Source organism: Oncorhynchus keta, chromosome 9 (genome assembly GCF_023373465.1).
Source record: "Oncorhynchus keta strain PuntledgeMale-10-30-2019 chromosome 9, Oket_V2, whole genome shotgun sequence".
Taxonomy (NCBI): domain Eukaryota; kingdom Metazoa; phylum Chordata; class Actinopteri; order Salmoniformes; family Salmonidae; genus Oncorhynchus; species Oncorhynchus keta.
The window spans coordinates 26,661,087-26,688,953 of NC_068429.1; the positions used below are offsets into that span (position 1 = coordinate 26,661,087).

General features: G+C 41.9%; 1 protein-coding gene across 1 annotated transcript; it reads left to right on the forward strand.

Moving 5' to 3' along the window:
- Positions 1 to 1,035: 1,035 nt before the first annotated feature.
- On the forward strand, positions 1,036 to 25,374 carry LOC118379000 (uncharacterized). The gene is made up of 18 exons (XM_035766005.2): positions 1,036 to 1,182; positions 3,552 to 3,651; positions 5,272 to 6,282; positions 6,528 to 6,748; positions 8,003 to 8,038; positions 8,193 to 8,335; positions 9,455 to 9,626; positions 10,108 to 10,158; positions 15,057 to 15,173; positions 15,806 to 15,970; positions 16,763 to 16,848; positions 17,211 to 17,874; positions 18,001 to 18,168; positions 20,049 to 20,182; positions 22,940 to 23,125; positions 23,324 to 23,495; positions 23,851 to 23,892; positions 24,161 to 25,374. Exons 3-18 carry the CDS (start codon positions 5,289 to 5,291, stop codon positions 24,257 to 24,259), a joined length of 3,450 nt encoding a protein of 1,149 aa, XP_035621898.2. The 5' UTR covers positions 1,036 to 1,182; positions 3,552 to 3,651; positions 5,272 to 5,288; the 3' UTR covers positions 24,260 to 25,374.
- The last annotated feature ends 2,493 nt before the right edge of the window (positions 25,375 to 27,867 follow it).

The following is a 27,867-nucleotide window of genomic DNA, read 5'->3' on the forward strand; positions in this document are numbered from 1 at the left end:
TGTTCTGCACTTTTCAGTTGTGCAAGTTCTGTACTTGTCAAATCTCTGCTACTCCATCTGCAATGAATACCTGCAGGTGCGCTTGATTTAATGTATTTGATGTGTGGAAGATAGCAATTAAATCGGTAAGTGATACAGTATTTTAACAGCATCTGTGTCGTGATCTCTGTGACCACTGTCAGGGGGTCCTTTAACATCAGTGAGGTGAAGGTTTTTTTCAGTGTTTGATAGTCACGTGCACAGGGTTTCAGGTGTGATTGCAGGGTACAGTGAACATTGTGTGTGTGTGTGTGTGTGTGTGTGTGTGTGTGTGTGTGTGTGTGTGTGTGTGTGTGTGTGTGTGTGTGTGTGTGTGTGTGTGTGTGTGTGTGTGTGTGTGTGTGTGTGTGTGTGTGTGTGTGTGAGGCAGACAGGCCCCTTCAGACAACCTGTTGCCGTTTAACGGCCGCTGCTGCAACCTGGTCCTTATGAGTGTCACATAACAACATTGGTCTGGGTGCCGGTCTTTTTCTGCTTTAGCCAATTTGCTGTTGTCTTTCCAAACTTGCTAAACATAAGGCAAGACAACAATGTGATGTTTTACTGATGAGTTTAGAAACAATCGGATACCCAGACTATCACATCAGGGATTATGTTTAATCAGTAACAGATCTTCTACTGGGTTGTGTTGTACTCTGCTATATTCATTATAATGTGTCCTTTGTCAGTTTATTTGACCGTAGGGAATCACAACATCCCTGCAGAGAGAGAGAGAGAGAAAGAGACTGAGAATTAAGGGAAATAAAAAAGAGAGAGATAAACAGTGATAGACCACCTCTAGGCTGTGCCTACACTTTAGATACCCAGTCATAAATTAGTCATCAGTATCACTTCCCTGTGATCTTATTTCCACACAGCCCTCTAGTCTAATTGCAGGTGCGCTCGATTTTGCTGATCTGACCTGGCCATTGGGAGGACAGTGCACTTTAGGACTAATAAATGGGTCATGCGGTGTGCCGGGAGAGCTAAATCGGCGAGAAGTTACAGGTAGATCGTACTTTTTCGACTGACGTCACTCCCAGGGATGGGCTTGTCACGTGGTTAAAGTCTGCGCTATCTTGTGGAAAACAACCTCTGAGCTTCAAGGGAAAAAACTGGGAGAAAAACTACTGGAGATAACAAGCTAATTTAGCAGGGGCAAAGGTAAGCCCAAACTATTTCAACAAAGCACTCTAATAATTACAATTTTTGTAAATGACCACGTAGACCGAAGTCTATAGCTTTACCATAACATATTCAGAAGCTACTTTTCACTCCAGTGTTGCCGGAGAAGGGAGCAAAGTTTCTAATTCGTCGCAACGACTTTATTCGAATAGCTTATTTCCGATAGCCTTACCAAATAAACAATCCTCTATTACGTCCAAGTAGGTTATGAACCTGTCTTTATTATTAAATGCGACAAACTAAATCCAACATTAATAATAATAAATAATAATAATAACATTCACAGACAGTGAAAAGGTAGGCTGAACTGCCATTACAGCGAACGTGCCCTTTGAAACAACCGAGTCAGGGGTGCTGGATACAATATAACGTTACTGTATTAAGTTATATTTTGTTTCAAGTCAAGTGATAGTGTAATAAGCAATAATATAAAGAATCGTATGGTAGGCCTCATTATTCCTGTCTTTCAATGGTTGTTTTACTTCACCTGTGAAATACCCTTATGTTTTTGTTAATAGTATTATAGACCATTTGAATGGTTTGCTTTCACAAATTGCAGGGCAATTCAAAATGCATTTTGAACAATTAAAATGCATTGTATTATTTATTTTATCAGTAGGCTATAATGATATAGTGCTTTAGCCCCGGGCTACTCTTTTCTTTTACCACACAGTGGGGCAAAAAAGTATTTAGTCAGCCACCAATTGTGCAAGTTCTCCCACTTAAAAAGATGAGAGGCCTGTAATTTTCATCATAGGTACACTTCAACTATGACAGACAAAATGAGAAAAGAAATCCAGAAAATCACATTGTAGGATTTTTAATGAATTAATTAGCAAATTATGGTGGAAAATAAGTATTTGGTCACCTTCAAACAAGCAAGATTTCTGGCTCTCACTGACCTGTAACTTCTTCTTTAAGAGGCTCCTCTGTCCTCCACTCGTTACCTGTATTAATGGCACCTGTTTGAACTTGTTATCAGTATAAAAGACACCTGTCCACAACCTGAAACAGTCACGCTCCAAACTCCACTATGGCCAAGACCAAAGAGCTGTCAAAGGACACCAGAATCAAAATTGTAGACCTGCACCAGGCTGGGAAGACTGAATCTGCAATAGGTAAGCAGCTTGGTTTGAATAAATCAACTGTGGGAGCAATTATTAGGAAATGGAAGACATACAAGACCACTGATAATCTCCCTCGATCTGGGGCTCCATGCAAGATCTCACCCCGTGGGGTCAAAATGATCACAAGAACGGTGAGCAAAAATCACCGAACCACACGGGGGGGACCTAGTGAATGACCTGCAGAGAGCTGGGACCAAAGTAACAAAGCCTACCATCAGTAACACACTACGCCGCCAGGGACTCAAATCCTGCAGTGCCAGACGTGTCCCCCTGCTTAAGCCAGTACATGTCCAGGCCCGTCTGAAGTTTGCTAGAGAGCATTTGGATGATCCAGAAGAAGATTGGGAGAATGTCATATGGTCAGATGAAACCAAAATAGAACTTTTTGGTAAAAACTCAACTCGCCGTGTTTGGAGGACAAAGAATGCTGAGTTGCATCCAAAGAAGACCATACATACTGTGAAGCATGGGGGTGGAAACATCATGCTTTGGGGCTGTTTCTCTGCAAAGGGACCAGGACGACTGATCCGTGTAAAGGAAAGAATGAATGGGGCCATGTATCGTGAGATTTTGAGTGAAAACCTCCTTCCATCAGCAAGGGCATTGAAGATGAAACATGGCTGGGTCTTTCAACATGACAATGATCCCAAACACACAGCCCAGGCAATGAAGAAGTGGCTTCATAAGAAGCATTTCAAGGTCCTGGAGTGGCTTAGCCAAATCTTTGGAAGGAGTTGAAAGTCCGTGTTGCCCAGCAACAGCCCCAAAACATCACTGCTCTAGAGGAGATCTGCATGGAGGAATGGGCCAAAATACCAGCAACAGTGTGTGAAAACCTTGTGAAGACTTACAGAAAACATTTGACCTCTGTCATTGCCAACAAAGGGTATATAACAAAGTATTGAGAAACTTTTGTTATTGACCAAATAATTATTTTCCACCATAATTTGCAAATTAATTAATTAAAAATCCTACAATGTGATTTTCTGGATTTTTTTCCCTTCTATTTTTGTCTGTCATATTTGAAGTGTACCTATGATGAAAATTACAGGCCTCTCTCATCTTTTTAAGTGGGAGAACTTGCACAATTGGTGGCTGACTAAATACTTTTTTGCCCCACTGTATATGATTTTGGAGACTTGCATTTTTAGTCAATTACATTGTAGAATGTGTATCCATTAATGTGTGTATAAAACCAAATACTAATCTTTGTGTCTTCAGGTGATTCCTGGATGTATGTATGATCTGTATGTCCAGACAAGGTTTGCACTCTGACCTGCAAGCCAATGTAAGTCGTGCTGAGTGACTGCGTGTGAAAGAGGTATTCCAACACAGTATGTTCATTTATCATAATCTAATAACATAATTTATCCTCTCCAATTGAAGATGGCATGCTGGCTGATGATCATCAATAATATATTTTTGTGTCACTACTGCTAGTAATTAAAGCAACACACTGCTGACTATCCAACCCTTACAAAAAAAGATTGTGGTTTTGAAACTGCAGTAAAAGTGTAGTAACTGCAGTCGACTGTGGTATTTTGGACACAGTATTTGCAGCAGTTGTACTGCACCCCAACTCAAATCGAATGTTATTGGTCACGTGTCAAATACAACAAGTGTAGACCTTAACGTGAAATGCTTACATACAAGCCCTTAACCAACAATGCAGTTCAATAAATAGAGTTTAGGAAATATTTACTAAATAATGTAAAGTTTCAAATAAAAAAGTAACAGAATAAAATGACATAACAATAACGAGGCTATATACAGGGTGTACCGGTACCGAGTCAATGTACAGGTTAGTTGAGGTACTTTGTAAAGGGACTATGCATAGATAATAAACAGTGAGTAGCAGTTATACTGCACTCTGACTGCAATCTTTTTTTGTAAGGGAAATTACTCTAGTAATCAATAGTCCTATGTAGGCTAGCCTATTTGCCCACTTCCTTATTTAGTTGTGGCACAAAAGTGTGTTCCTGACTCAACTTGCACTCATTCATTGGTACTTTTAGGGTGTTTTCACATATTGTCGTCTTTAAAAGAACTGATCGCCGTCCTCTTTAAAGTGCTAAATAACTCAGTTCACTTCAACTATTTTGTCCTCTTTGCATTGGCATTGCTATGTTTACAAAGGAACCAAGATATTTCTCCAACATGCACTCTGGATTTTTTACATAGAGCAGGACAAACCATCTTTTTTGGGGGGGGGACCTGAACATCATCACATTCTCTCTTTTGTGGCACCTATGTGAGGGTTTAGGGCAGGGGAAAAGGTGTTGCAGTAGTCTAGTGTATGGTGCGGGAATAATGACACACGAACCTGGGGAGTGTTGTGTTCACATTGTCCTAAAAATGGGAACCTGACTATGGAATTCAAGCGAACCGGACTCCGATCACCTCTTGATGGTCTCAGTTCGGTTCGCTTCAGGGGATCTTTTGAGGGGTCTGCGTTTCTTTGGCGTGTTCACACTGCACACTGCTTAAAAAATTAAGCAAACCGTAAAAAAAGGCTGAAAGGGACCAAGTGTGAAAACACCCTAAGTGCAGCTATTCCAGTTCTCTACCATTCTTGATGACCTATGGTTTAGGGTTAATCTTCTATGGTGCTTGGGTCAGCATATAGTTTTGGGCTGGTATCTATGGTTTGGTATAACATTACATTGTGCATGTTTGGTTGACGTTATCAGTGGTGTGCCTGTTTTTTAAGTTTGCGATCTGGGATTTCTGATTGTTTTGACACATTTCCTGCTTCTGCTTTCCTCATTTATTGTGCTCTTGTAATCTCTTCTTGCTGTACTTATTTCATCATCATGCCACTCATCCTAAAAGATTTTTAATACTTTTGTGAAATATAAAAAGTATTGATATTTATCTGTTTTGAAAAGGGCACTATAACTTTTGTGTGTGTGTGTACTCGTGTGCGGGTATGTGTGTGCAGGGCTCATCTCTTTCCCCATGACCTCTGGAGGAGGTCCCTGCGGCCGCACTGAGCGTGTCCGTCATGAACCCCATTACGACCAGGTCCCGCCAGGCTCCCTACGCAGAAACGACCCCTTTGACCTTCAACCCCTGAGGTACCAGCGGAGCACCGAACTAGCCCTGAGCTCTGATCCCCTTCCGCCCCCTCCCCTGCCCGACCAGCCCCCTGTGGGGCCCGAGTATGACCCCAGCGTCAGTGAGGACAACCCAGACCCTGACCCAGATCCACACCTCGAACTAGACCCTGCCCTCGACATCAAACCGGTCCACCGTTTCATCCCTGACTCGTGGAAGAGCTTCTTCCGAGGGACCAGTCTCCGCAGCAGCAAGCCCTGCCCCATGCCTGCCTCCTCCTCCTCCTCCTCTAACAACAACAACAGCACCAGTGGCGGGGTGCGCTGCTCGCCCCCACACTCGCCCTCCCTGCCCAGATCCTACCGGGACCCCTATGGGGGGTCGGGGGGAAGCAGCTACAACTCCCGCAAGGAGCTCCTGGGATTGGGTGACCACCAAGAGTCAATTTCGGGACGCACACTCCACACGGCGCTCACCTACAGCGAGCGGGTGGAAGAGTACCACGAGCGCTACGGCTACATGAAGTCCTGGGCGGGCCTGCTGAGGATTCTGGGATGTGTGGAGCTGCTGCTGGGTGCAGCGGTGTTCGCCTGCGTGTGCGCGTACGTGCACAAGGACAACGAGTGGTTCAACATGTTTGGCTACTCCTCGCCTGGAAGTGCATACGGAGGCTACGGAGGTGGGATGTACGGAGCGGGCACCGGAGGGTCCTACTACTCGGGTCCTCAGACTCCGTTTGTGTTAGTTGTGGCGGGGCTGGCCTGGATCGTGACTGTGATATTGTTGGTGATAGGGATGACTATGTACTACCGCACCATCCTACTGGATTCCTCCTGGTGGCCCCTGACAGAGTTTACTATAAACCTGGCCATGGCCGTGCTCTACATGGCTGCAGGTGGGTGGGAACTGAACTACACACTTTAGAGAGAGAATGCAATGCAATGTCAATGTAAACTATGATGATGGTTACTATTATTTGTGGTTCTTCCAACTGCTTAGCTGGTTATAGCATGATACTTAAAACACCAGTGTTGTGGTTGACTCCAGCAGGGGCCATACATTTTATAATAATATACAGTAACTGTGTTGACTCGTTGGATAAAAGTATTTACTAAATTACCATATTACTATCATTATTAGCTGTAGTCTACGTCAGGGACACCACGCGGGGCGGTCTCTGCTCCCTTCCCATCTTCAACAATGGCATCAACGGGGCTTTTTGCCGCACCGAGGCCGGACAGACAGCCGCCATCATCTTTCTGTTCGTCACCATGGTGATCTACCTGATCGGGGCCATTGTGTGTCTGAAGTTGTGGCGGCACGAGCAGGCACGCATGTACCGGGAAAAGTATGGCCTGGAGGTGAGATTGTGGGTGTGTGCCTGAGGCATGAGGTTAAAAGTTAGGACTGAGAAGAAAGTTACATTTCTGTGAGGATGTCTAAGTTGCAGGTATTATTTGCATTCATTGGTGTCTGATTCAGAAAATCCAACAGTTGATGCAAGCTTGGCAATGAAAATAAAGCTGTTTGAACCACTACACTAATGAGAGGGTGAGAGGGGTGTGAATGAGTGCATGTGCGCGTTCACACTGAGTGATGGTCCATTGAGAGAGCATTGTTCATTAGTGGATGGGGGTTGCCATGGTAGCTTGCTATGTTCTATGTTAATTGCTAGGCGGCTCAGGTACCACTTGTTCTATCGCTTTCATTCAGTTCTCATGTGAGGAAGAAAATCTGTTCTAGTTATGAAAACATTGGAGCAATAGTTTTTGGTAACATTTTATTTGGATAGTCCATCTGTAGATGCTCTACAGACTCGGTAACATTTAAAATATCTACTAACCTTAACCCTTATTCTAGAACTAACCTTAACCCTTATTCTAGAACTAACCTTAACCCTTATTCTAGAACTAACCTTAACCCTTATTTTACAACTAACCGTAACCTTGCTTATACACAGATAATTTGACCATCTGTACAGCATCTACAGATAGACTTTCCAAATCAAGTGTGAACTTGTCTTTCTGTATGCTGTATAGATTGAGTGCGCAAAATATTAAGAATGCCTGATCTTTCCACGACAAACTGACTAGGTGAATCCAGGTGAAAGCTATGATCCCTTATTGACGTGACTTGCTAAAACGACTTTAGTCAGTGTAGATGAAGGGCAGGAGACATGTTAAAGAAGGATTTAAGCTTTGAGACAATGGAGACATGAATTGTGTATGTGTGTCATTCAGAGGGTGAATAGGCAAGACAAAATATTTAAGTGCCTTTGAACAGGGTATGGTAGTAGCTGCCAGGCGCACTGGTTGTATCAAGAACTGCAACGCTGCTGGGTTTTTCACGCTCAACAGTTTCCCATGTACATCAAGAATAGTCCACCACCCAAAGGACATCCAGCCAAAGGACACAACTGTGGGAAGCATTGGAGTCAACCTGGCCCAGCATCTCTGTGGAATGCAAAAGGGGGGGTGCAACTCAATATTAGGAATGTGTTCATAATGATTTGTACACTCAGTGTATATGCAGTCTTATATTACATAAATATAAGCTCTTTTTTTTGCAGAAGTGTCATTTTAGACTTACACAACTTCTGTTTTGTTATTACGCAGATGCATACGACAGATTTCCCTGCGGCGCGGTCTTTGGTAAGCATTTACTGCTGAGCTTAATGTTTTTATTTATGGCTTAATGCCAACAAAGAAATCTATGGTGTTGATCAGCTCCTTAGTGTTACACATACTCCAGTTACATCCACGGTCTATATTTCTATGGTTCTGTCTTTGTTCTTCTTTCTCCCAGATGCCGGTTCCAGAGCCAATTCAGGGTTCTACTGTGGTTCCCATCCAGGCTGCGGTACCCAAGGCAGGGCCACCGAAGGTTCTACAGGGAGCTATCCCTTCTGGTCACATCCCCAAACCAGTCATCATGCCTGACTATATAGCGTGAGTAGCACCTTCACACACAGGGCAGCGGGAGAGTAGTTGATACAGCGGTTTTATTGTTAGAATTCAAGCACCATGTTCAAATCTGAATTTAGTTTATTTGAAAGCTTTCAGGGAATGCACAGAGATTGCATTGGTGCATAGAATTATGCTCAGGATGTTAAATTATTAGGACAAATATCTGCCCTGTAATGTTAAGCGGGTATAAAAAAAAAGGACAGTCAATCTAACACAAAGGTAGAATGTGCAATGCTTACTGAGTCCTCTGGCGGGATTGTAAGTAGAATGTCATGTGGGCTGATTGTACTTCCCACTAAACAAAAACCATGAGCCATATGCAAATTCAAGCTCTGCCTAACCAGTCTAGACAGGAATTGTAATTTTATTTCTCTGGACATTTTGGGGGCAAATCCTAACTTCTTTAGAGGCAAATCCTAACTTCTTTAGAGGCAAATCCTAACTTCTTTAGAGGCAAATCCTAACTTCTTTAGAGGCAAATCCCAAGCGTTCAGGAGAAAAATAGCTTCTTTGCTGTTTTTAATTCTACACATTTTCGCCACTCGTAGTGAGCACAATGTTGAATTTTCGGCCTTCCTGATGTAAATATCCTTTGTTGTTTTTATCACTCCCATAACAATGTCCATGTTTGTTCTTATCCCTCTTATAATCATTAAGCCTGTTTAAGTTTAACACTTTACATTGAGTTGCCCTAATGCCTTGCAACTATTTTTGTACTCAGAATGTAATTACCCAGTTCTGCATGGTATGTACATATTAGGTTACATTGAATAGTAATAAGACAGGAAAATTGTGTTTTAATTAGTAAAGGGTGTAGTAACTGTGTATTTACATTGACAACAATAACTGTATACCTTAATAAATATACATTTTGTAAAGTAAATACATTAATACCTTGCAGTAATACATTTAATTTCTGTAAAGTGTGACTGATCTCTGTTTCACTGTAGTAAGTAGGCTACCCTGTGTTCTTTCTAGACCTGTTGTTGGAAGTAAAGTTACACTGTCTGCCATGGAGGAAGCCCCCTTTGCTTTCTGCCACTCGTGTTGTAATAATGAATCCTCTGTTCCTCCGCTGCCCACTCTCTTCCCCCCCTGCAGTAAGTACCCAACCATCCGTACGGTCGATGAGCGGGACCAGTACCGGGCTGTGTTCAATGACCAGTACTCTGAGTACAAGGAGCTCCACGCTGACGTGCAGGCCACCACCAGGAAGTTTGACGAGCTGGACGCCATGATGCGTGCCCTACCCCAGCACCCCAACAGTCAGATGGTGATTGGCCATGTCCTGCTGTTACACAACCACACATTCACTTCCTGTTTATTATTTTTGTTATTTTCTTGTTGATCGCATCTATTTGGTCTAGGAGTCTTCCTCTCTCTTTGTCTGCTGTAATTAACACTGATATTAAAAGAACTGGATAGGTGACAGGAAATAGCATTATAAACATCCACCATATTGCTTTCACCTAGCATGTTTTCAGATCAGTGCCGATGGAGACAATGAGAGGAAGCCATATTGAGAATATCAAAACTAAATAGTTGTTCGTTCTGCTCTCATTGTGGTGCTCTGCCTCACCCCCCCCCGTCCCCCCGTCCTCAGACTTCCTTGAATCCTCCCCCTCTATTTCCTCTCCCCTGTACTTCTCCTCCACCCTCCACTTCCTCTCAAAGCCATCAAACTGTACTTTCGATTCCTGAAGTTTCCTGATTTTTGAACTCATTACAATCTTGCATTATCTTTATTTCACCAGGAGTATGACCGCGTAAACAAAATCCTTCAGGAGTACCAAAGGAAGAAAAATGTGAGTTTGTCCCCTGCCTTTCTCTCAATCATTCAGCTGCCCATATTGTAACAGTTGCCAACTCCAATTGGCCCTATATTCAGATTAAAAGACCGAGCCTATCCTTGTAAATGAAGCACCATTAGCAGACAGGGTGTAGTAAGTCACCTGTGTGCCAGTGGTTGTTAATCTATACTGCCACTGTGGGAAAGATTTATCGAGCATGAGTGGGCAGAGAGAGGAAGTGTGTGTGCGTGTGTGTTCTTCTATCCTTGTGGGTCCTTAAAATCACCAAGTTCCCACAAGTAAAACAAGGAACATTCTCCTTTGTGGGGACATTGGTTATTTTAAATTCAGGGATTCGGGTTACAATTAGGGCTAGGTTTGGTTTAGAGTTAGGGAAAATCTTCTGACATTTTTTTAAGGAAATTTATTTTAGGTCCCTCGAAGATAGAAGAACATAACATGTGTGCTTCTGTTCCGGCATGAGGAAGTATTGAATTTCCTTGCAAACCTTCTCACATGAATGGGCTCATTGTGTTTTCTCGAAACCTAGAGATAGAGGAAACGGCATCACTTCATATTCAGCACAGTGCTGATGGTCTCTATCCTTCTTTATTTAAAAGGAGTGGGGTCAGGGAAAACACACAAGCTGAACTTGTATAAAAAAGTAGTACTAAACTTCTTCTCCCTGGCACACTCTACTAACTCACAATGCTGTTTAATATCACAATTATCCATGCTAAACTTCTTCTCCCTGGAACACTCTACTAACTCACAATGCTGTTTAATATCACAATTATCCATGCTAAACAACTTCTCCCTGGAACACTCTACTAACTCACAATGCTGTTTAATATCACAATTATCCATGCTAAACAACTTCTCCCTGGAACACTCTACTAACTCACAATGCTGTTTAATATCACAATTATCCATGCTCAGCTTCTTCTCCCTGGAACACTCTACTAACTCACACTGCTGTTTAATATCACAATTATCCATGCTAAACTTCTTCTCCCTGGAACACTCTACTAACTCACAATGCTGTTTAATATCACAATTATCCATGCTAAACAACTTCTCCCTGGAACACTCTACTAACTCACAATGCTGTTTAATATCACAATTATCCATGCTAAACTTCTCCCTGGAACACTCTACTAACTCACAATGCTGTTTAATATCACAATTATCCATGCTAAACAACTTCTCCCTGGAACACTCTACTAACTCACAATGCTGTTTAATATCACAATTATCCATGCTAAACTTCTCCCTGGAACACTCTACTAACTCACACTGCTGTTTAATATCACAATTATCCATGCTAAGCTTCTTCTCCCTGGAACACTGTACTAACTCACACTGCTGTTTAATATCACAATTATCCATGCTAAACTTCTTCTCCCTGGAACACTCTACTAACTCACAATGCTGTTTAATATCACAATTATCCATGCTAAACTTCTTCTCCCTGGAACACTCTACTAACTCACACTGCTGTTTAATATCACAATTATCCATGCTAAACTTCTTCTCCCTGGAACACTCTACTAACTCACACTGCTGTTTAATATCACAATTATCCATGCTCAGCTTCTTCTCCCTGGAACACTCTACTAACTCACACTGCTGTTTAATATCACAATTATCCATGCTAAACTTCTTCTCCCTGGAACACTACTAACTCACACTGCTGTTTAATATCACAATTATCCATGCTAAACTTCTTCTCCCTGGCACACTCTACTAACTCACAATTCTGTTTAATATCACAATTATCCATGCTAAACTTCTTCTCCCTGGCACACTCCACTAACTCACACTGCTGTTTAATATCACAATTATCCATGCTAAACTTCTTCTCCCTGGCACACTCTACTAACTCACAATGCTGTTTAATATCACAATTATCCATGCTAAACTTCTTCTCCCTGGCACACTCTACTAACTCACAATGCTGTTTAATATCACAATTATCCATGCTAAACTTCTTCTCCCTGGCACACTCTACTAACTCACAATGCTGTTTAATATCACAATTATCCATGCTAAACTTCTTCTCCCTGGAACACTCTACTAACTCACAATGCTGTTTAATATCACAATTATCCATGCTAAGCTTCTTCTCCCTGGAACACTACTAACTCACAATGCTGTTTAATATCACAATTATCCATGCTAAGCTTCTTCTCCCTGGAACACTACTAACTCACAATGCTGTTTAATATCACAATTATCCATGCTAAGCTTCTTCTTCCTGGAACACTCTACTAACTCACAATGCTGTTTAATATCACAATTATCCATGCTAAACTTATTCTCCCTGGAACACTCTTCTAACTCACAATGCTGTTTAATATCACAATTATCCATGCTCAGCTTCTTCTCCCTGGAACACTCTACTAACTCACACTGCTGTTTAATATCACAATTATCCATGCTAAGCTTCTTCTCCCTGGAACACTCTACTAACTCACAATGCTGTTTAATATCACAATTATCCATGCTCAGCTTCTTCTCCCTGGAACACTCTACTAACTCACACTGCTGTTTAATATCACAATTATCCATGCTCAGCTTCTTCTCCCTGGAACACTCTACTAACTCACACTGCTGTTTAATATCACAATTATCCATGCTAAGCTTCTTCTCCCTGGAACACTCTACTAACTCACACTGCTGTTTAATATCACAATTATCCATGCTCAGCTTCTTCTCCCTGGAACACTCTACTAACTCACACTGCTGTTTAATATCACAATTATCCATGCTCAGCTTCTTCTCCCTGGAACACTCTACTAACTCACACTGCTGTTTAATATCACAATTATCCATGCTAAACTTCTTCTCCCTGGAACACTACTAACTCACACTGCTGTTTAATATCACAATTATCCATGCTAAACTTCTTCTCCCTGGCACACTCTACTAACTCACAATTCTGTTTAATATCACAATTATCCATGCTAAACTTCTTCTCCCTGGCACACTCCACTAACTCACACTGCTGTTTAATATCACAATTATCCATGCTAAACTTCTTCTCCCTGGCACACTCTACTAACTCACAATGCTGTTTAATATCACAATTATCCATGCTAAACTTCTTCTCCCTGGCACACTCTACTAACTCACAATGCTGTTTAATATCACAATTATCCATGCTAAACTTCTTCTCCTGGCACACTCTACTAACTCACAATGCTGTTTAATATCACAATTATCCATGCTAAACTTCTTCTCCCTGGAACACTCTACTAACTCACAATGCTGTTTAATATCACAATTATCCATGCTAAGCTTCTTCTCCCTGGAACACTACTAACTCACAATGCTGTTTAATATCACAATTATCCATGCTAAGCTTCTTCTCCCTGGAACACTACTAACTCACAATGCTGTTTAATATCACAATTATCCATGCTAAGCTTCTTCTTCCTGGAACACTCTACTAACTCACAATGCTGTTTAATATCACAATTATCCATGCTAAACTTATTCTCCCTGGAACACTCTTCTAACTCACAATGCTGTTTAATATCACAATTATCCATGCTCAGCTTCTTCTCCCTGGAACACTCTACTAACTCACACTGCTGTTTAATATCACAATTATCCATGCTAAGCTTCTTCTCCCTGGAACACTCTACTAACTCACAATGCTGTTTAATATCACAATTATCCATGCTCAGCTTCTTCTCCCTGGAACACTCTACTAACTCACACTGCTGTTTAATATCACAATTATCCATGCTCAGCTTCTTCTCCCTGGAACACTCTACTAACTCACACTGCTGTTTAATATCACAATTATCCATGCTAAGCTTCTTCTCCCTGGAACACTCTACTAACTCACACTGCTGTTTAATATCACAATTATCCATGCTCAGCTTCTTCTCCCTGGAACACTCTACTAACTCACACTGCTGTTTAATATCACAATTATCCATGCTAAACTTCTTCTCCCTGGAACACTCTACTAACTCACACTGCTGTTTAATATCACAATTATCCATGCTCAGCTTCTTCTCCCTGGCACACTCTACTAACTCACAATGCTGTTTAATATCACAATTATCCATGCTAAACTTCTTCTCCCTGGAACACTCTACTAACTCACACTGCTGTTTAATATCACAATTATCCATGCTAAACTTCCTCTCCCTGGAACACTCTACTAACTCACACTGCTGTTTAATATCACAATTATCCATGCTCAGCTTCTTCTCCCTGGAACACTCTACTAACTCACACTGCTGTTTAATATCACAATTATCCATGCTCAGCTTCTTCTCCCTGGAACACTCTACTAACTCACAATGCTGTTTAATATCACAATTATCCATGCTAAACTTCTTCTCCCTGGAACACTCTACGAACTCACACTGCTGTTTAATATCACAATTATCCATGCTAAACTTCTTCTCCCTGGAACACTCTACGAACTCACACTGCTGTTTAATATCACAATTATCCATGCTCAGCTTCTTCTCCCTGGAACACTCTACTAACTCACAATGCTGTTTAATATCACAATTATCCATGCTAAACTTCTTCTCCCTGGAACACTCTACTAACTCACACTGCTGTTTATTATCACAATTATCCATGCTAAACTTCTTCTCCCTGGAACACTCTACTAATTAACACTGCTGTTTAATATCACAATTATCCATACTTGAGTTCTACATGTGGCATGTTATTGGCCTTACATTGTCTTTTTGACATTTGACACAGAGCTAATTCCTATGCATTATGCTGAGCCCATAAGACGTTTCTACCATGCAATGATGCATATGCCAGTAACTCTTTAAACTGGATTTCGATTTGCCAGAGCATTGCAGGATAACTGATAGGTTTGGTTAGTTTGAAAATTCAAGAAATCTGAAACTTCTCTTCTCTCTCGCTGTTAGGATCCTACTTTCCAGGAGAAGAGGGAGCGCTGTGAATACCTGAAGAACAAACTGGCCCACATTAAACAGAAGATCCACGAGTACGACAAGGTCATGGAGTGGAACGATGGCTACGGCTAAACCAGCATGGCCTATCTGTCTGGGGAGACCACTGGGAACCATTAGGAGACCAGTTAAAACTAGTAGGGACCAGTTTAAAATAATGGAAAACATATGGGGACCAGTGCAAAAAGATGGGAGCCATTTTTAGTTTAAATTTGATTAGGAATGAAACCGGTTCAGGCTGGTTGGAACGGTGGTTTAAAATGGTGTCCCTTTCAGAGACTGCACTTATTTTTGAACCGGAACATTTTCTTAATTAAACCCCAAAAGAAATTGGAGTGTGTGTGCGACTGTGTGTGTGTGCGCATGATGGAGAATTGACCAAAGGGGCATCTGGAGCAATGCTTTACTTTTTTACTGAAAATGACCTTGATATGCAAACAAAGACCAGTATGGTACTGTAACTGGACATACCACTGTATCTAAGGCGTTCTAATCCATTTCACCATACTCACGCAACACCAGCTGCTCAAGTGTTTCACAAAGGGAGAACAGGATTAGGCTACAATCCTTCAAATGGATCATGGAAATTGTTGCATGCGTTTACATGTTACATTTTTACATGCTTTTATCAATCACTTTTTTCTACTCCCTCCATTCCTTGACTCCTAGCTCACTGACTCATTGGAACACTAGAGTGATGACGATTGTCATGTTGCAATCCATTTTGTTTTTACTCAATCACTGTGCAAACTTGGGCGGGTCATATTTTGACGATGCAACACCTGAACAAGGTGTGGCCTGTTATTGAGAATCGGACGGAATTTCACCAGAAAGCACTGGTGTCAGACGCGCTGACTATTTTCCAACAGGTGAGTGGTTCGGCTTTATTTTGTGGAACATTTCTTTCATTGTGAAATCGTGTTTGTGGTAAGATCACATGATCTTTTTTCGCAATGTTATCTTAATTAAAATGTCGTGTTGTTGGAAACGAAACAAAATGTTTTCTTTGTATCAACATCTGTTCAGCCTAGTTAAAACGCTTTACTGATATTATTTTATTGGTTATGAGTAGACTAGATTAATTCAAGGTCCGACCCCCCACCTGGAGCGGATGGTCGGAGAGGAACTGAAAATAATTACAAATAGTTTGTCGATTGCAAATTGACTTCAAAAATCTATAAATTGTTTGCCTAAAACATAATAATTTCAAACCTTGCTTATATTTGTTTTTACAGTCTTATGTCCAACAATAAAACTTGGGGGGGGGGGGCAAATTAATCCACCCGCAGGTCAAATTCGTCATGTGGCAGCCAGTTAGGGAACCCTCATTTAAGAAATCAGTAATGCATGTCAGTTACTGTGTCATTATTCAGGTTCAAAATGTTGCAGATATAAATTTAACCTGGTTGACAAGCCGTATGGCTAATGTGGATTAGAGAATACCGCAGATAATTGTCCTCATTATTTAAAGCTGAGCACCCCACTGAAAACACCTCTGTTGACTGGTGTTTTTGTTTTGTTTTTTGTCACACCTGTTCTCACTGTTTCCCTTGGGGAGGAAGCCTTGTCATTATTCACTGTGTTTTGTAACTCTCCTGTAGACACTGAGGCAGTGAGCTGTATGTTTCTTTGCTTTATTCTACTGTTTTTTTCTCCAACAGAGCTCAAACAGTTTTAAAGAGAGAGGGGCCCTAGGAATGTCTTCCAAGCCCAACGGGAGTCCGCCTCCCTATGAGTCAGATGGATAGTGAGTCTTAACTTTTACTTTACCCCTACTATAACCTTGTCAAAAGGTTTATGACCATCCTGACCTATACATATTTGATATACTTGTTTGGTGGAAAAGCCATGAACTTTTACCTAAAGGTTTGATCTTGCATTATGTTTATCGAAAACCATAGTAGTGCGATAAGTCATACTATACGAGGTGTTTGCTCAATAGAGATTGTAGATTGTGTTGTTGGCCCAATGCAGTTTATATCTCTCCTCTATATGTCTCACACACAATTGTATTTGCTAACTCGCTCATCCTACAATTTATGTTCCTACACTTGACACCCCCACTCTGTTACAATCCACGTTTAATCAGTTGTCTGTCTCCCTCTGCAGTCATGAGCCACCCCAGCCGGCGTACTCCTACTACCCTGACGATGAGTTCCAGCACTTCTACAAATGGACGTCTCCCCCGGGCATCATCAAGCTGATGGCCATCATCGTCATTGTCCTCTGTGTGGCCATATTCGCCTGTGTGGCCTCTACGCTGGCCTGGGACAGCCAGGGGGCCATGTCTGGCTTCGGTGGTTACGGGGGCAGCTCGTATGGGGGCAGCTCGTATGGGGGCAGCTCGTACGGAGGCGGTGGTTACTCCGGTAGCTTTGGTGGTGGTGCCTATGGTGCCGGTAACAACTATGGCTACGGTGGACTCGGCGGGAACTACAATGACCCTCGCACTGGCAAAGGATTCATCATTGCCATGGCAGCATTCAGCTTCATCACGGCCCTTGTCATTTTCATCATTGTGGTGTCGAGGCATGGCCTGTCGGAGTCTAGAAGGTTCTACCTAGCTGTGGTGATCATCTGTGCTATCCTGGCCCTGCTGATGCTCATAGCGACTATAGTGTACCTGGTGGCGGTGAACCCCATGGCTCAATCTACAGGGTCGATCTATGGGAGCCAGCTGGCAGGCCTGTGTGCCCAGTACCAGGGCACCCAGGCTTCAGGAATGTTGGTCAACCAGTATCTCTACCATTACTGTGTGGTGGAGCCTCAGGAGGTGAGTGTACTTTGTGTTTGTGAGAGAGGGGATGTATGTATGCCTCCTTTCGCTGCATCCTTCCTCTCATCTCTGTGGTGGTGTCTGGGTCTGTGTGTCTCACCCAACTTCCCCATCCTGATCCAGGCCATAGCGATAGTGTTTGGCTTCCTGGTGATGGCGGCTCTGATCATCATGATGGTGTTTGCCTTAAAGACGCGCCAGAAAATCAGGAATTATGGCAAGTCCAACGTCCTGTGGAGGAAGGTGAAGGTCATCAACGAGGAGGCCCCGCCCCAGGACGTGGAGGCATGGGTGAGTTAGGGAGTGGATGGGTACACATGGGATGAATGTCGAATATATATTTTTAATTCCTTGTGTCCTCTCCTGTCTTTCACTTGCATTCCACACAAAACCCCAGATGGAAGCAAGGAGAGGAAATGTGGAAACCATGATCAAAGGAAACACACTTGTAATAAATGAGACAATACGGTTTCATATTGATATCACCTGTTAGGAGCTAACAGATCAGTGATCATGAAGGATAGGACAGAAATGATTGAAGACATTTTACACTTGAAATGCTCTCAGAATCTATTCAAAGGTAATACTTCCTCTAGACATGTACAGTTAGAGTTAGGAAATCATATCGGCAGTGTTTGTCTGACCCTATAGTTTCTTTCACTTCCTGAAGGCTCTATGAAAGAAGGAAGAAAGGAGGGGACATTCTTTTTAGACTGTTCCAGTTGTTAAGAATGACAGCCTACTCAGAATTGTAGCACTTCGTTCACCTTAACCCTTCAGGGTTTTCCGTCTCTGAACAAACTGCTGCGGTCAGTTGTTGTTGACCTCTGGTGGTTTCAGTGAAACCAGGTACTGTGTTCTCATGCATGGAGAAGGATTAGTCAGGCCAATATGTCTGCCTGTTGACTGTTTTGTTCTACAGCAGTAGTCTGATAGGTAAAGTAGTAAGACCTGTTCTCCCAGAGTCAGCAGCATTGGAGGTTTGAGGAGAGAGCTCTCTCACACTCAGTTTCTGGGTGTGGTTTTGTGTATGTTGGTTTCACTTCCAGTCAGTAAAATGGTGTGTGGAATAAGACCTTCAAAAACAAAAATGGCAGTTGGGAGGTATATTATTTCAAGAGGTTCTCTGTTGAATGAGGACAGTAAGCAGTTAAGGAAAAACATGGTCAGTGCTCAAAAGTAAAAAGAGGAGTCAACAATGAATCATGGTTTCTGAAACTGTTCTTAGAACATCCCCTTTCCGCATACCTAAATCATGATAATGAAGTGGGAGTTCAGTCAAGATAGTAAGTGGCTCATAGTCAAGGGAAGTTTCAGTATGGTCCCCAAAAATGATTTAACATTTACACACTGCAGCTTTTTTCACCAAACTCACAACTGGTATTTGAGTTTTGCCCTAGAGGAAAATGTGAAAGAGGAAGAGCTGGTCTAACTAGTATATAAACCCATGCTGACCAATACAAGCAAAGTAGACACATTCACAACATTACAGAACAGCAACATGACCCTGAGAAACTGAAGAGGCGGAGAAGTGCTGTGTGGCTCGTGAATGCCTCAGCAATTTCAGAAAGGTTGTGTTATTGCATGGATGAGTGTGTCTTCCCTGGTCTACTGATTACTCTGATGGGAAAATTCTGTCTGTCTACAAATGACACCTACTTAGTACCTACCCCTTATGCACTTGTGGAGGTCTGAGAGGAGTGGATAGGTGTAAACCATACTGTGAACATTCCACTTAGCCTGTCAGAGGTACTACCAAATTGCTAGCCTTATGCAATTAGCAATTTCAGATCTGAACAAAGTCCCAACACCGACACTCCAAGTATTACTATAGTGGCTGGCTTTGTTCTGGGAAGTATTTCTGCATATGTTTTTCAGTGTAAATGTGTCTTACTATCAAGTTGGTACAACGTCATCAAATGCAGTATGTCATTGTTCTGATGAGGATTCACTCTAAGCATGATATGGCATTTCACTCCCCAGAAGAAGTATACTTCTATTACTGTACATCTGCATTTCAATTCCCCCTCCACACATATAGGCCTACCTGTTCAGATGACACTTTTTCAATTTGTATCTCAAGGCGGTTCTGTTGCCACAGTACAAATAGTATGACTATCTCGTCTGCTGTGAGTTAGGTCACTGAAGTATATGTTGTATCCCCTCTGCAGGTGAACAATGTGTCAGGTTTTCCTGATGAAGGTGTGGTGCTGACCGACTACCCAGAGAAGTTTGGAGGATCCAGGAGTCACCTGGACGACACCAGCACCAACTACGACAAACCTCCCTACAATGACAGCCCAGCGTGAGTACAGACAATACAGTACAGTTACAAACAGTCTTACACTACAACTACAGCCCACTTTAGTACAGATGAGATTAGATCTGTGGAATTGATCAAAGAACAATTACCTTATATTGTCTTATCATCTCATAATGTAATACTGGGAATTAAACAAAGAGATTTTAACTACCAAAGGGAAGGAAAGCTATCTACATGGGTGCATGGAACATTAATTAGGTCATGAAACAAGATGGTGGTGGGCTATTAAGTTTGCAGACGACACAACAGTGGTAGGCCTGATCAACGACGAGACAGCCTATAGGGAGGAGGTCAGAGACCTGGCTGGGTGGTGCCATAATTAACAGCCTATCTCTCAACGTAACCGAGACTAAGGAGATGATTGTGGACTATAGGAAAAGGAGGACCGAGCATGCCCCCATTCTCATCGACGGGGCTGTAGTGTAGCAGGTAGAGTTCCTTGGTGTCCACATCAACAACAAACTAGAATGGTCCAAACACACCAAGACAGTCGTGAAGAGGACACGATAAAGCCTATTCCCCCTCAGGAAACTAAAAAGATTTGGTATGGGTCCTGAGATCCTCAAAAGGTTCAACAGCTGCAACATCGAGAGCATCCTGACTGGTTGCATCACTGCCTGGATACGGCAATTGCTCGGCCTCCGACCGCAAGGCACTACAGAGTACGACCCAGTACATCACTTCGGCTAAGTTGACTGCCATCCAGGACCTCTACACCAGGCGGTGTCAGAGGAAGGCCCTAAAAATTGTCAAAGACCCCAGCCACCCCAGTCATAGACTGTTCTCTACTACCGCATGGCAAGCGGTACCGGAGTGCCAAGTCTAGGACAAAAAGGCTTCTCAACAGTTTTTACCCCCAAACTTTAAGACTCCTGAACAGGTAATCAAATGGTTACCTGGACTATTTGCATTGTGTGCCCCCCCCCAACCCCTCTTTTTACGCTGCTGCTACTCGGTTTATCATATATGCATGGTCACTTTAACTATACATTCATGTACATACTACCTCAATTGGGCTGATCAACCAGTGCTCCCGCACATTGGCTAATCGAGCTATCTGCATTATTCCTCCACCCGCCAACCCCTCTTTTACGCTACTGCTACTCTCTGTTCATCATATATGCATAGTAACTTTAACCATATCTACATGTACATACTACCTCAATCAACCTGACTAACCGGTGTCTGTATATAGCCTCGGTACTTTTATAGCCACGCTACTGTATGTAGCCTGTCTTTTTACTGTTTTATTTCTTTACTTACCTATTGTTCACCTTTTTTGCACTATTGGTTAAAGCCTGTAAGTAAGCATTTCACTATAAGGTTGTATTCGGTGCACTTGACCAACTTTGATTTGAGAAGATTGTTCTGTTTTCCACATATGTCAGTGCAGACCTGTGTAGTGCTTCCACAGTAATGGCAGGTTTGAGGTTGATCCTAATCTTATGGTGTTATTCTACACTGCTGGGAGGGGACGACAGCATGTTAGGGCTTGCTGCAGTACTGAGATGACTGGGCGTGTTTGTGCGGGGTTGTGTGGGCATATGTGATTTTCTGTGCAGAAGACGGAGAATGTTGAAATGGGTGACATCTTCTGTCCATTTACTGTAAGACACTGCTATGAAAGGACAGTGAGAATGGTAGGTGAGGGCATAGTGAAGGAAGTGTGACATTCCTTCTTTCCCCTCCATCTGACGATGACATCACATTGAACAAGTCTGTATTTCCATTGTTGGAGAGGAGCAACTGTTGTCTTGTGCATCATATTGAAAGTCGGACATAAGCTTGCTTGGCATTTCACCAAGATTGGAATTGTTTTTGAATAAAGTTCTTCAAAAAAAGATGTCACCAGACCCCTTGCAAAAATGGGCTATCATCCCATGATCAGTTATGTACATTAGCTGGTCCCAAATAAAAGTCCACAGTGGTTGTACTATATTTGTAAAAAAGTGTTTATCGCACAACCTCTATGTCAAACAGTAGTTTTTAAGGAACAATAGTGACCGTGTGTCTCTCTGGGATGATTATCTTAGATGTAGGAACTTAGAAAGAAGTACCACCCCTGGTCTCTGGAATGCAAGACATGTGGTGTGTGTGTGATCACACAAATAGCTGGAGAGAATGGTCTCATGTCAGAATCAACCTTTTTATTATCATTATTTGGTATGAGGAAATCTTTCTGGCAGAACCAAATGTTCATGTTTCCTGTAGTGCAATCATCAGTCATGGATGGTACTGTAGGTCAACTCACAGCTTATCTCACCCCAGAAAGTCAAGCAAAACACCGTAAGTTTGTAACCTTTACGCTACTCAACCACCAGTATGACTGGTGACTGAAATACACTAATGCACCTTGTCATGCTTTTTTGAAGCAGAAATGTTTTATTTTTAATTCACCATTACACATTAGTGTCAATTTTTCCCACCCGGTCAGCAAAGTAAAAAATGGGCAGTGCAAGTTCGGCACTATTTATTCAGATTTTTTAAACTTTTGCTTGTGGCAGTAGCTGTAATGGCCTACAACAGTAATCCAACACTAACGTTTAAGTATTAGCAGGTAGACCGCAGTATTGATCACTGCTTAGGGGAGGTGAAGCTCCCGCATTAACTGATCCGGGTCATTTTGGTTCGTCAATGGTTAATAATACTAAATTGAGTAATTTGATCAGTTTGTATTGGGGCAACTCCATTTCGTAAAATACTAAATCAAGACTCTCATCTTTCCTTGTCCGTCTCCAGTCCTCCAGTAGTATGTGACTTCCCTGTGCACAGTAGCGCCCCCTACAGCAGTGGCTCAGAGATGGCCAGCTCAGCAGCAGGGAAGCCCAAGAAGAGACGGGCTGGTCGTCCTCGCCGTACTGATGGACAGGATACAGACTACGCTTCCTCTGGGGACGAGCTGGACGACGACAATGACTTCGACAGGTACAGAGAGAGACAGAATTACAGTTGTAGTGATAATGGTTGTATGTATTTTAGTTGACCGCTACTATTAATACTACAAGATTGAAGTTGCTGTTCTGTGCCACAAAGTCTGAAAACATATTGCCGTCTAGGTTTCCACAATAAAATGTTCAGGTGTATTCTGACACACCCTCTCTCCCCCTTTCTCTCTCTCCTCAGTGAGTTCCCCACCATTGCCAATGAGCAGGAACGTGTGGACTACAAGCGTGAGTTTGACCGGGATCACCAGGAGTACAAGGACCTGCAAGGAGAGCTGGACATCATCAACAAGAGCCTGTCAGAGGTGGACAGAGAGCTGGATGAGCTGCAGGAGGGAAGCCCCCAGTTCCTGGTGAGTTTGATGGAATCATTTTGGTGAGGAATGGGCTAATCTTGATCACATGATGACTAGTTATTTGGGAAGCAAGGTGATTTGTTGATCAGTGATTCTGTGCAGTCTGAATTTAGTCAATCTCAAACGTGCACTTTAGAGGACCCTAGCTAGCTAGTTAAAGGTTTTCCTGGTCAGGTCATGTGGCCAGTAAAAATTCTGGTCCCAATTTATAACATTGAGAACATGTCCATGATATGTTGCATTGTTTCCCAATCACATGGTAACTTTAGGGTGTGGAAGAAAGGGGTCATGAGAGGGATAGTTGTTTGAGAAGTATATTTGTTTGCATTTTCAATCTTTCTTTCCCCTACAGGATGCTATGGAAAAGTACAACAGGCTAAAGGACATAAAGAAGGTAGGCATCCACAACATTTAAGCAACGCCTCTTTGTTTGATCTACTTCCTTATGTACTCCCTCTTGTGTCTCTTCTGAGTACTACACCCCAGTCCCACATTGTCATGAAGTTTGAGAAAGTACATGTGGTTATCATGTCCCTTGTGAACTGATTTAGAACCAGATTTCTATACACTTGTACTTACCACACTTATTATAGTCATAAAACAAAACTGACCAGCTACAGAAGATAATGTACCTTCATTGGCCCATTCTTCCTGGTCTACAGTCAGCAGATTACCAGTTGAAGAAGCGCAGGTGTAAATACCTGAAGGCCAAACTGTCCCACATCAAGAGGATGGTCGCTGACTACGATCGCAGGGCCTGAACTTCCTGACGTCAGCCAGGATACTTCTTCCGGTTCAGAGCTGATGCCAGATGTAACACTGGTGGTTTGAGTCAGATTCTACTTATTTCTTTGGCTCTGCTCTAGTAACACTAGCATATCACTTAGAATTAAGCAATGTATTGAGCATTTATTCTAAGTGGTATGCTTGTGTAGATATAAGAACGTAACCTTTGTAATTAGGTTTGTGGTTGCCGTATACTGAGCATCTTTACTGAAGTGTCTTCCCAAGGATCTCCACTGTGATTGGATGGATGTGCTAGGGATCAGCCAATCCACAGTATACTACAAAGCTGTTAAAAATGAAGTTCTCGCACATACTTCCTGAGACAATGGCTGTAGAAATGTGTGGGTTTTGTGACTTTTTTAAAAAATTGGTAAATTGAATGTGCAGAAATAATGTATTTATATGACTGCATTAAGTTATTAGTGTTCAAAGGCTTGTGTTAACTCTTGTTTCGTATAATGAATGGTACTTAGTGCAGTTTATCCTCTCTGTTGTCTGTTGCTAATGTTGGGATGCGACAAAATGACAACCTCAAACTGATGTTGTGAGACTGATTTCACTCTGATACATTAGATGTTTTTACAGCTTCCTCTTTTAGATAAGATGTTCACTTTCTATTTTCTCAACCTCATTGTCAGGTGTTGATACTTGTACTTATGAAAGGTTTGCCATTTGTAAATATGTGAATATACTTGTGGTCTCTTTATGTACTAATGCGTTGTACCCTCTCCTGTCATTTTTTGTCAGTTGCTAAAGACTTCGAAACTGTTACACTTTGTAAATCATTATGCATTTGATTCATGTTCTGTTTACTTTTTTGACCTAAATGGAATATATTCAAGGTAAACTTTTTAAAACTGATTATTCAATTAAGATTTGCGTAACAGTTGAAATCAACCTGATCAATTTTGTTCTATATGGTCTCTTAAAGCCATTCTCAGGTTTTTCAATGTGTGAATATACTGTTATATACTTAGTTATATTATATTGATGTAATATGGTCTGCTCTCTTTTGTCAGTTGCTAAAGACTTTGAAACTTTTTTTATCAAGATGCCTTAAGGTCTTTTTAAATAAAATAATTAAACCGCACTTTTTTTGCAATAACTTATTTTTAATACCAGTACTTTTCATTGTCAGTCTACTGCGAACACTACTAATCATAGCTAAACAGCAATTAACACTTATAACAGGGTCAAATTATTACTTCAGGTCGGAAAGTCAGTGCTCTAGAAAGATGCCAGAGTTTTCGACTTGGAGATTTTGAAGTGTCTGTCCTATATCTAGGAGGTACTGCATAAGAATGCTTAGAAAATATATTTTTGTTTTTTGGACACATTTAACCACTTATTTTTGTTTGCACAAAGATACCTTGAGTCTTTTTTCACCTAACTATTAATCTAATTCCAATGACAGACCTTTTTGGGTTGAATTCACGTTAGTTGACGACGATCAAATTGAGCCTAAATCAAAACTAGATGTTGAACTGAAAGCTGTGCCCGGTTGGAAAATATAGATTGCACTTCTAAAATCATATTTCACACCATAGCCTGCTGAATTTGTAAAATAACTTTTTTCATTTTTATTTCGGCACAAATTCAAATGTGGCACTGACTCGCTCATAGACTGTTTCAGCATTGTCTCATTGAAAAGTTTGGCATTTGACTAGTGCTAGCCATGTGGGACATCATGCACGTGTAGTTAGAAGCCTGCTGAGTTGGCAGACGAGCAATATCCACCTTCGTAGAATGGATGAAGCCTAAACTGCAATGTGAAACTGAAGCTGGTTATCTTTAGAAAACCCTGAGTAGAGTTTGCAAACACCAATCTGGTGTGTTTTTTTGCATTAACATTTGTGTAATTGTCCTGCTGAAAATAATAACTATCCCAGGGTTAGGGTTTCAGAAGACTGAGGTGGGTTTTCCTCTAACTTTTTACCTGGACTTTGCTCCTTTCATATTTTTTTGATCCTGACATACAGTGCCTTCAGAAAGTATTCATAACCTTGACTTATTCCACTTTGTTGTTACAGCCTGAACTGAAAATTGAGTAAAATTTTTTTCTCCCATCCAGCTACACACAATACCCCAATACCCAATAATGACAAAGTGAAAACATGTTTTCAGAACATTTTGCAAATTTCAAATATACATAAGTATTCACACCCCTTAGTCAATTATTTTGCGGAAGCACCTTTGGCAGCTTCCTTGCAGATTTTCTCAAGGTCTGTTAAGTTAGAGGATCTGCAGTGAACAGCAATCTTCAAGTCTTTCTACAGATTTTCAATAGGATTCAAGTCTGGGCCACTCAAGGACTTTCATATTCTTGTTCTGAAGCCATTCCAGCACTGCTTTTGCTGTATGTTTGGGGTCATTGTCCTGTTGGAACGTAAATCTTCGCCCCAGTCTGGAATCTACAATCTGAAGATAGTTTTCATCAACGATTTGCCTGTATTTAGCTCCATTCATTGTTCTCTCTATCCTCACCAGATTTCCAGTCCCTGCTGCTGAAAAGCATCCCCATAGCTTGATGCTGCCACCCCCGTGCTTATCGTAGGGATGGTGCTAGATGGATGATGAGCTGTGACTGGTTTTCTCCAGACATAACACTTTGCGTTCCTGCCAAAGAGTTAGATTTTTGTCTAATCAGACCACAATCTTTTGCCTTATGCTCAGTCTTTCACGTGCCTTTTTCTCAGGAGTGGCTTCCTTCTGGCCACTGATAAAACCCAGATTGGTGAAGTGCTGTAGAGACTGTTGTCCTTCTGGCAGGTTCTCCCATCTCAGGCAAGGAACTCTGTAGTTCTGTCAGAGTGGTCATTGGGTACTTGGTCATCTACCTGACTAAGGTCCTTCTTGCCCGATTGCTCAGTTTGATCGGACGGGTAGTTCTAGGCAGAGTCTGGGTAGTTTCATATATTTTTTAAATGTCCCAATGATGGAGACCACTGTGTTCTTGGAAACATTCAACACGAGACATGATTTAATATCCTTCCCTAGATACATGCCTCATCACAATTCTATCTCGGCGTTCTTCGAACAGTTCCTTGGACTTAGTATAGTTTCTGCTCTGACATGCACTTCTTCGGTGAGGTTTAACAGCGGTTGGCATCCAATATGTTGCATTACCGCCCCCAACTGAACTATAATACACATCCATTACACTTTATGATACAAAATGGGAAATGGGAACCAAAAACATCATTTTCAATTTTAAAAAAGTATACATATTTTAATATTTTTATGACCCTTCCAACTATCCCTACACTATCCTCATGGGGTTCCCGAGTGGTGCAGTGGTCCAAGGCACTGTGCTTGAGGTGTCACTACAGACAGGTTCAAATCCAGGCTGTATCACAACTGGCTGTGATTGGGAGTGCCATAGGGTGACGCACAATTGGCCCAGCATCGTCCGGGTTTGTCTGGTGTAGGCCGTCATTGTAAATAAAAACGTGTTCTTAACTGACTTGCCTAGTTTTAAAAAACGAATTAAAACACATCACCTTATTTCATTATTAACCCTTTCTGATCCTACCCCAGGCTAACAACTCAAGAGGACCGGACACCACCACTCGACACATGCTGT

Excerpts from the sequence above, each read along its gene's own strand:
- LOC118379000 (XM_035766005.2), top strand. The coding sequence starts at position 5,289 with ATGACCTCTGGAGGAGGTCCCTGCGGCCGCACTGAGCGTGTCCGTCAT. Across the intron at positions 9,627-10,107 it reads AGCACCCCAACAGTCAGATG|GAGTATGACCGCGTAAACAA; the intron begins GTGATTGGCCAT and ends TTATTTCACCAG. Across the intron at positions 15,174-15,805 it reads AGTGGAACGATGGCTACGGC|TTGTCATGTTGCAATCCATT; the intron begins TAAACCAGCATG and ends GAGTGATGACGA.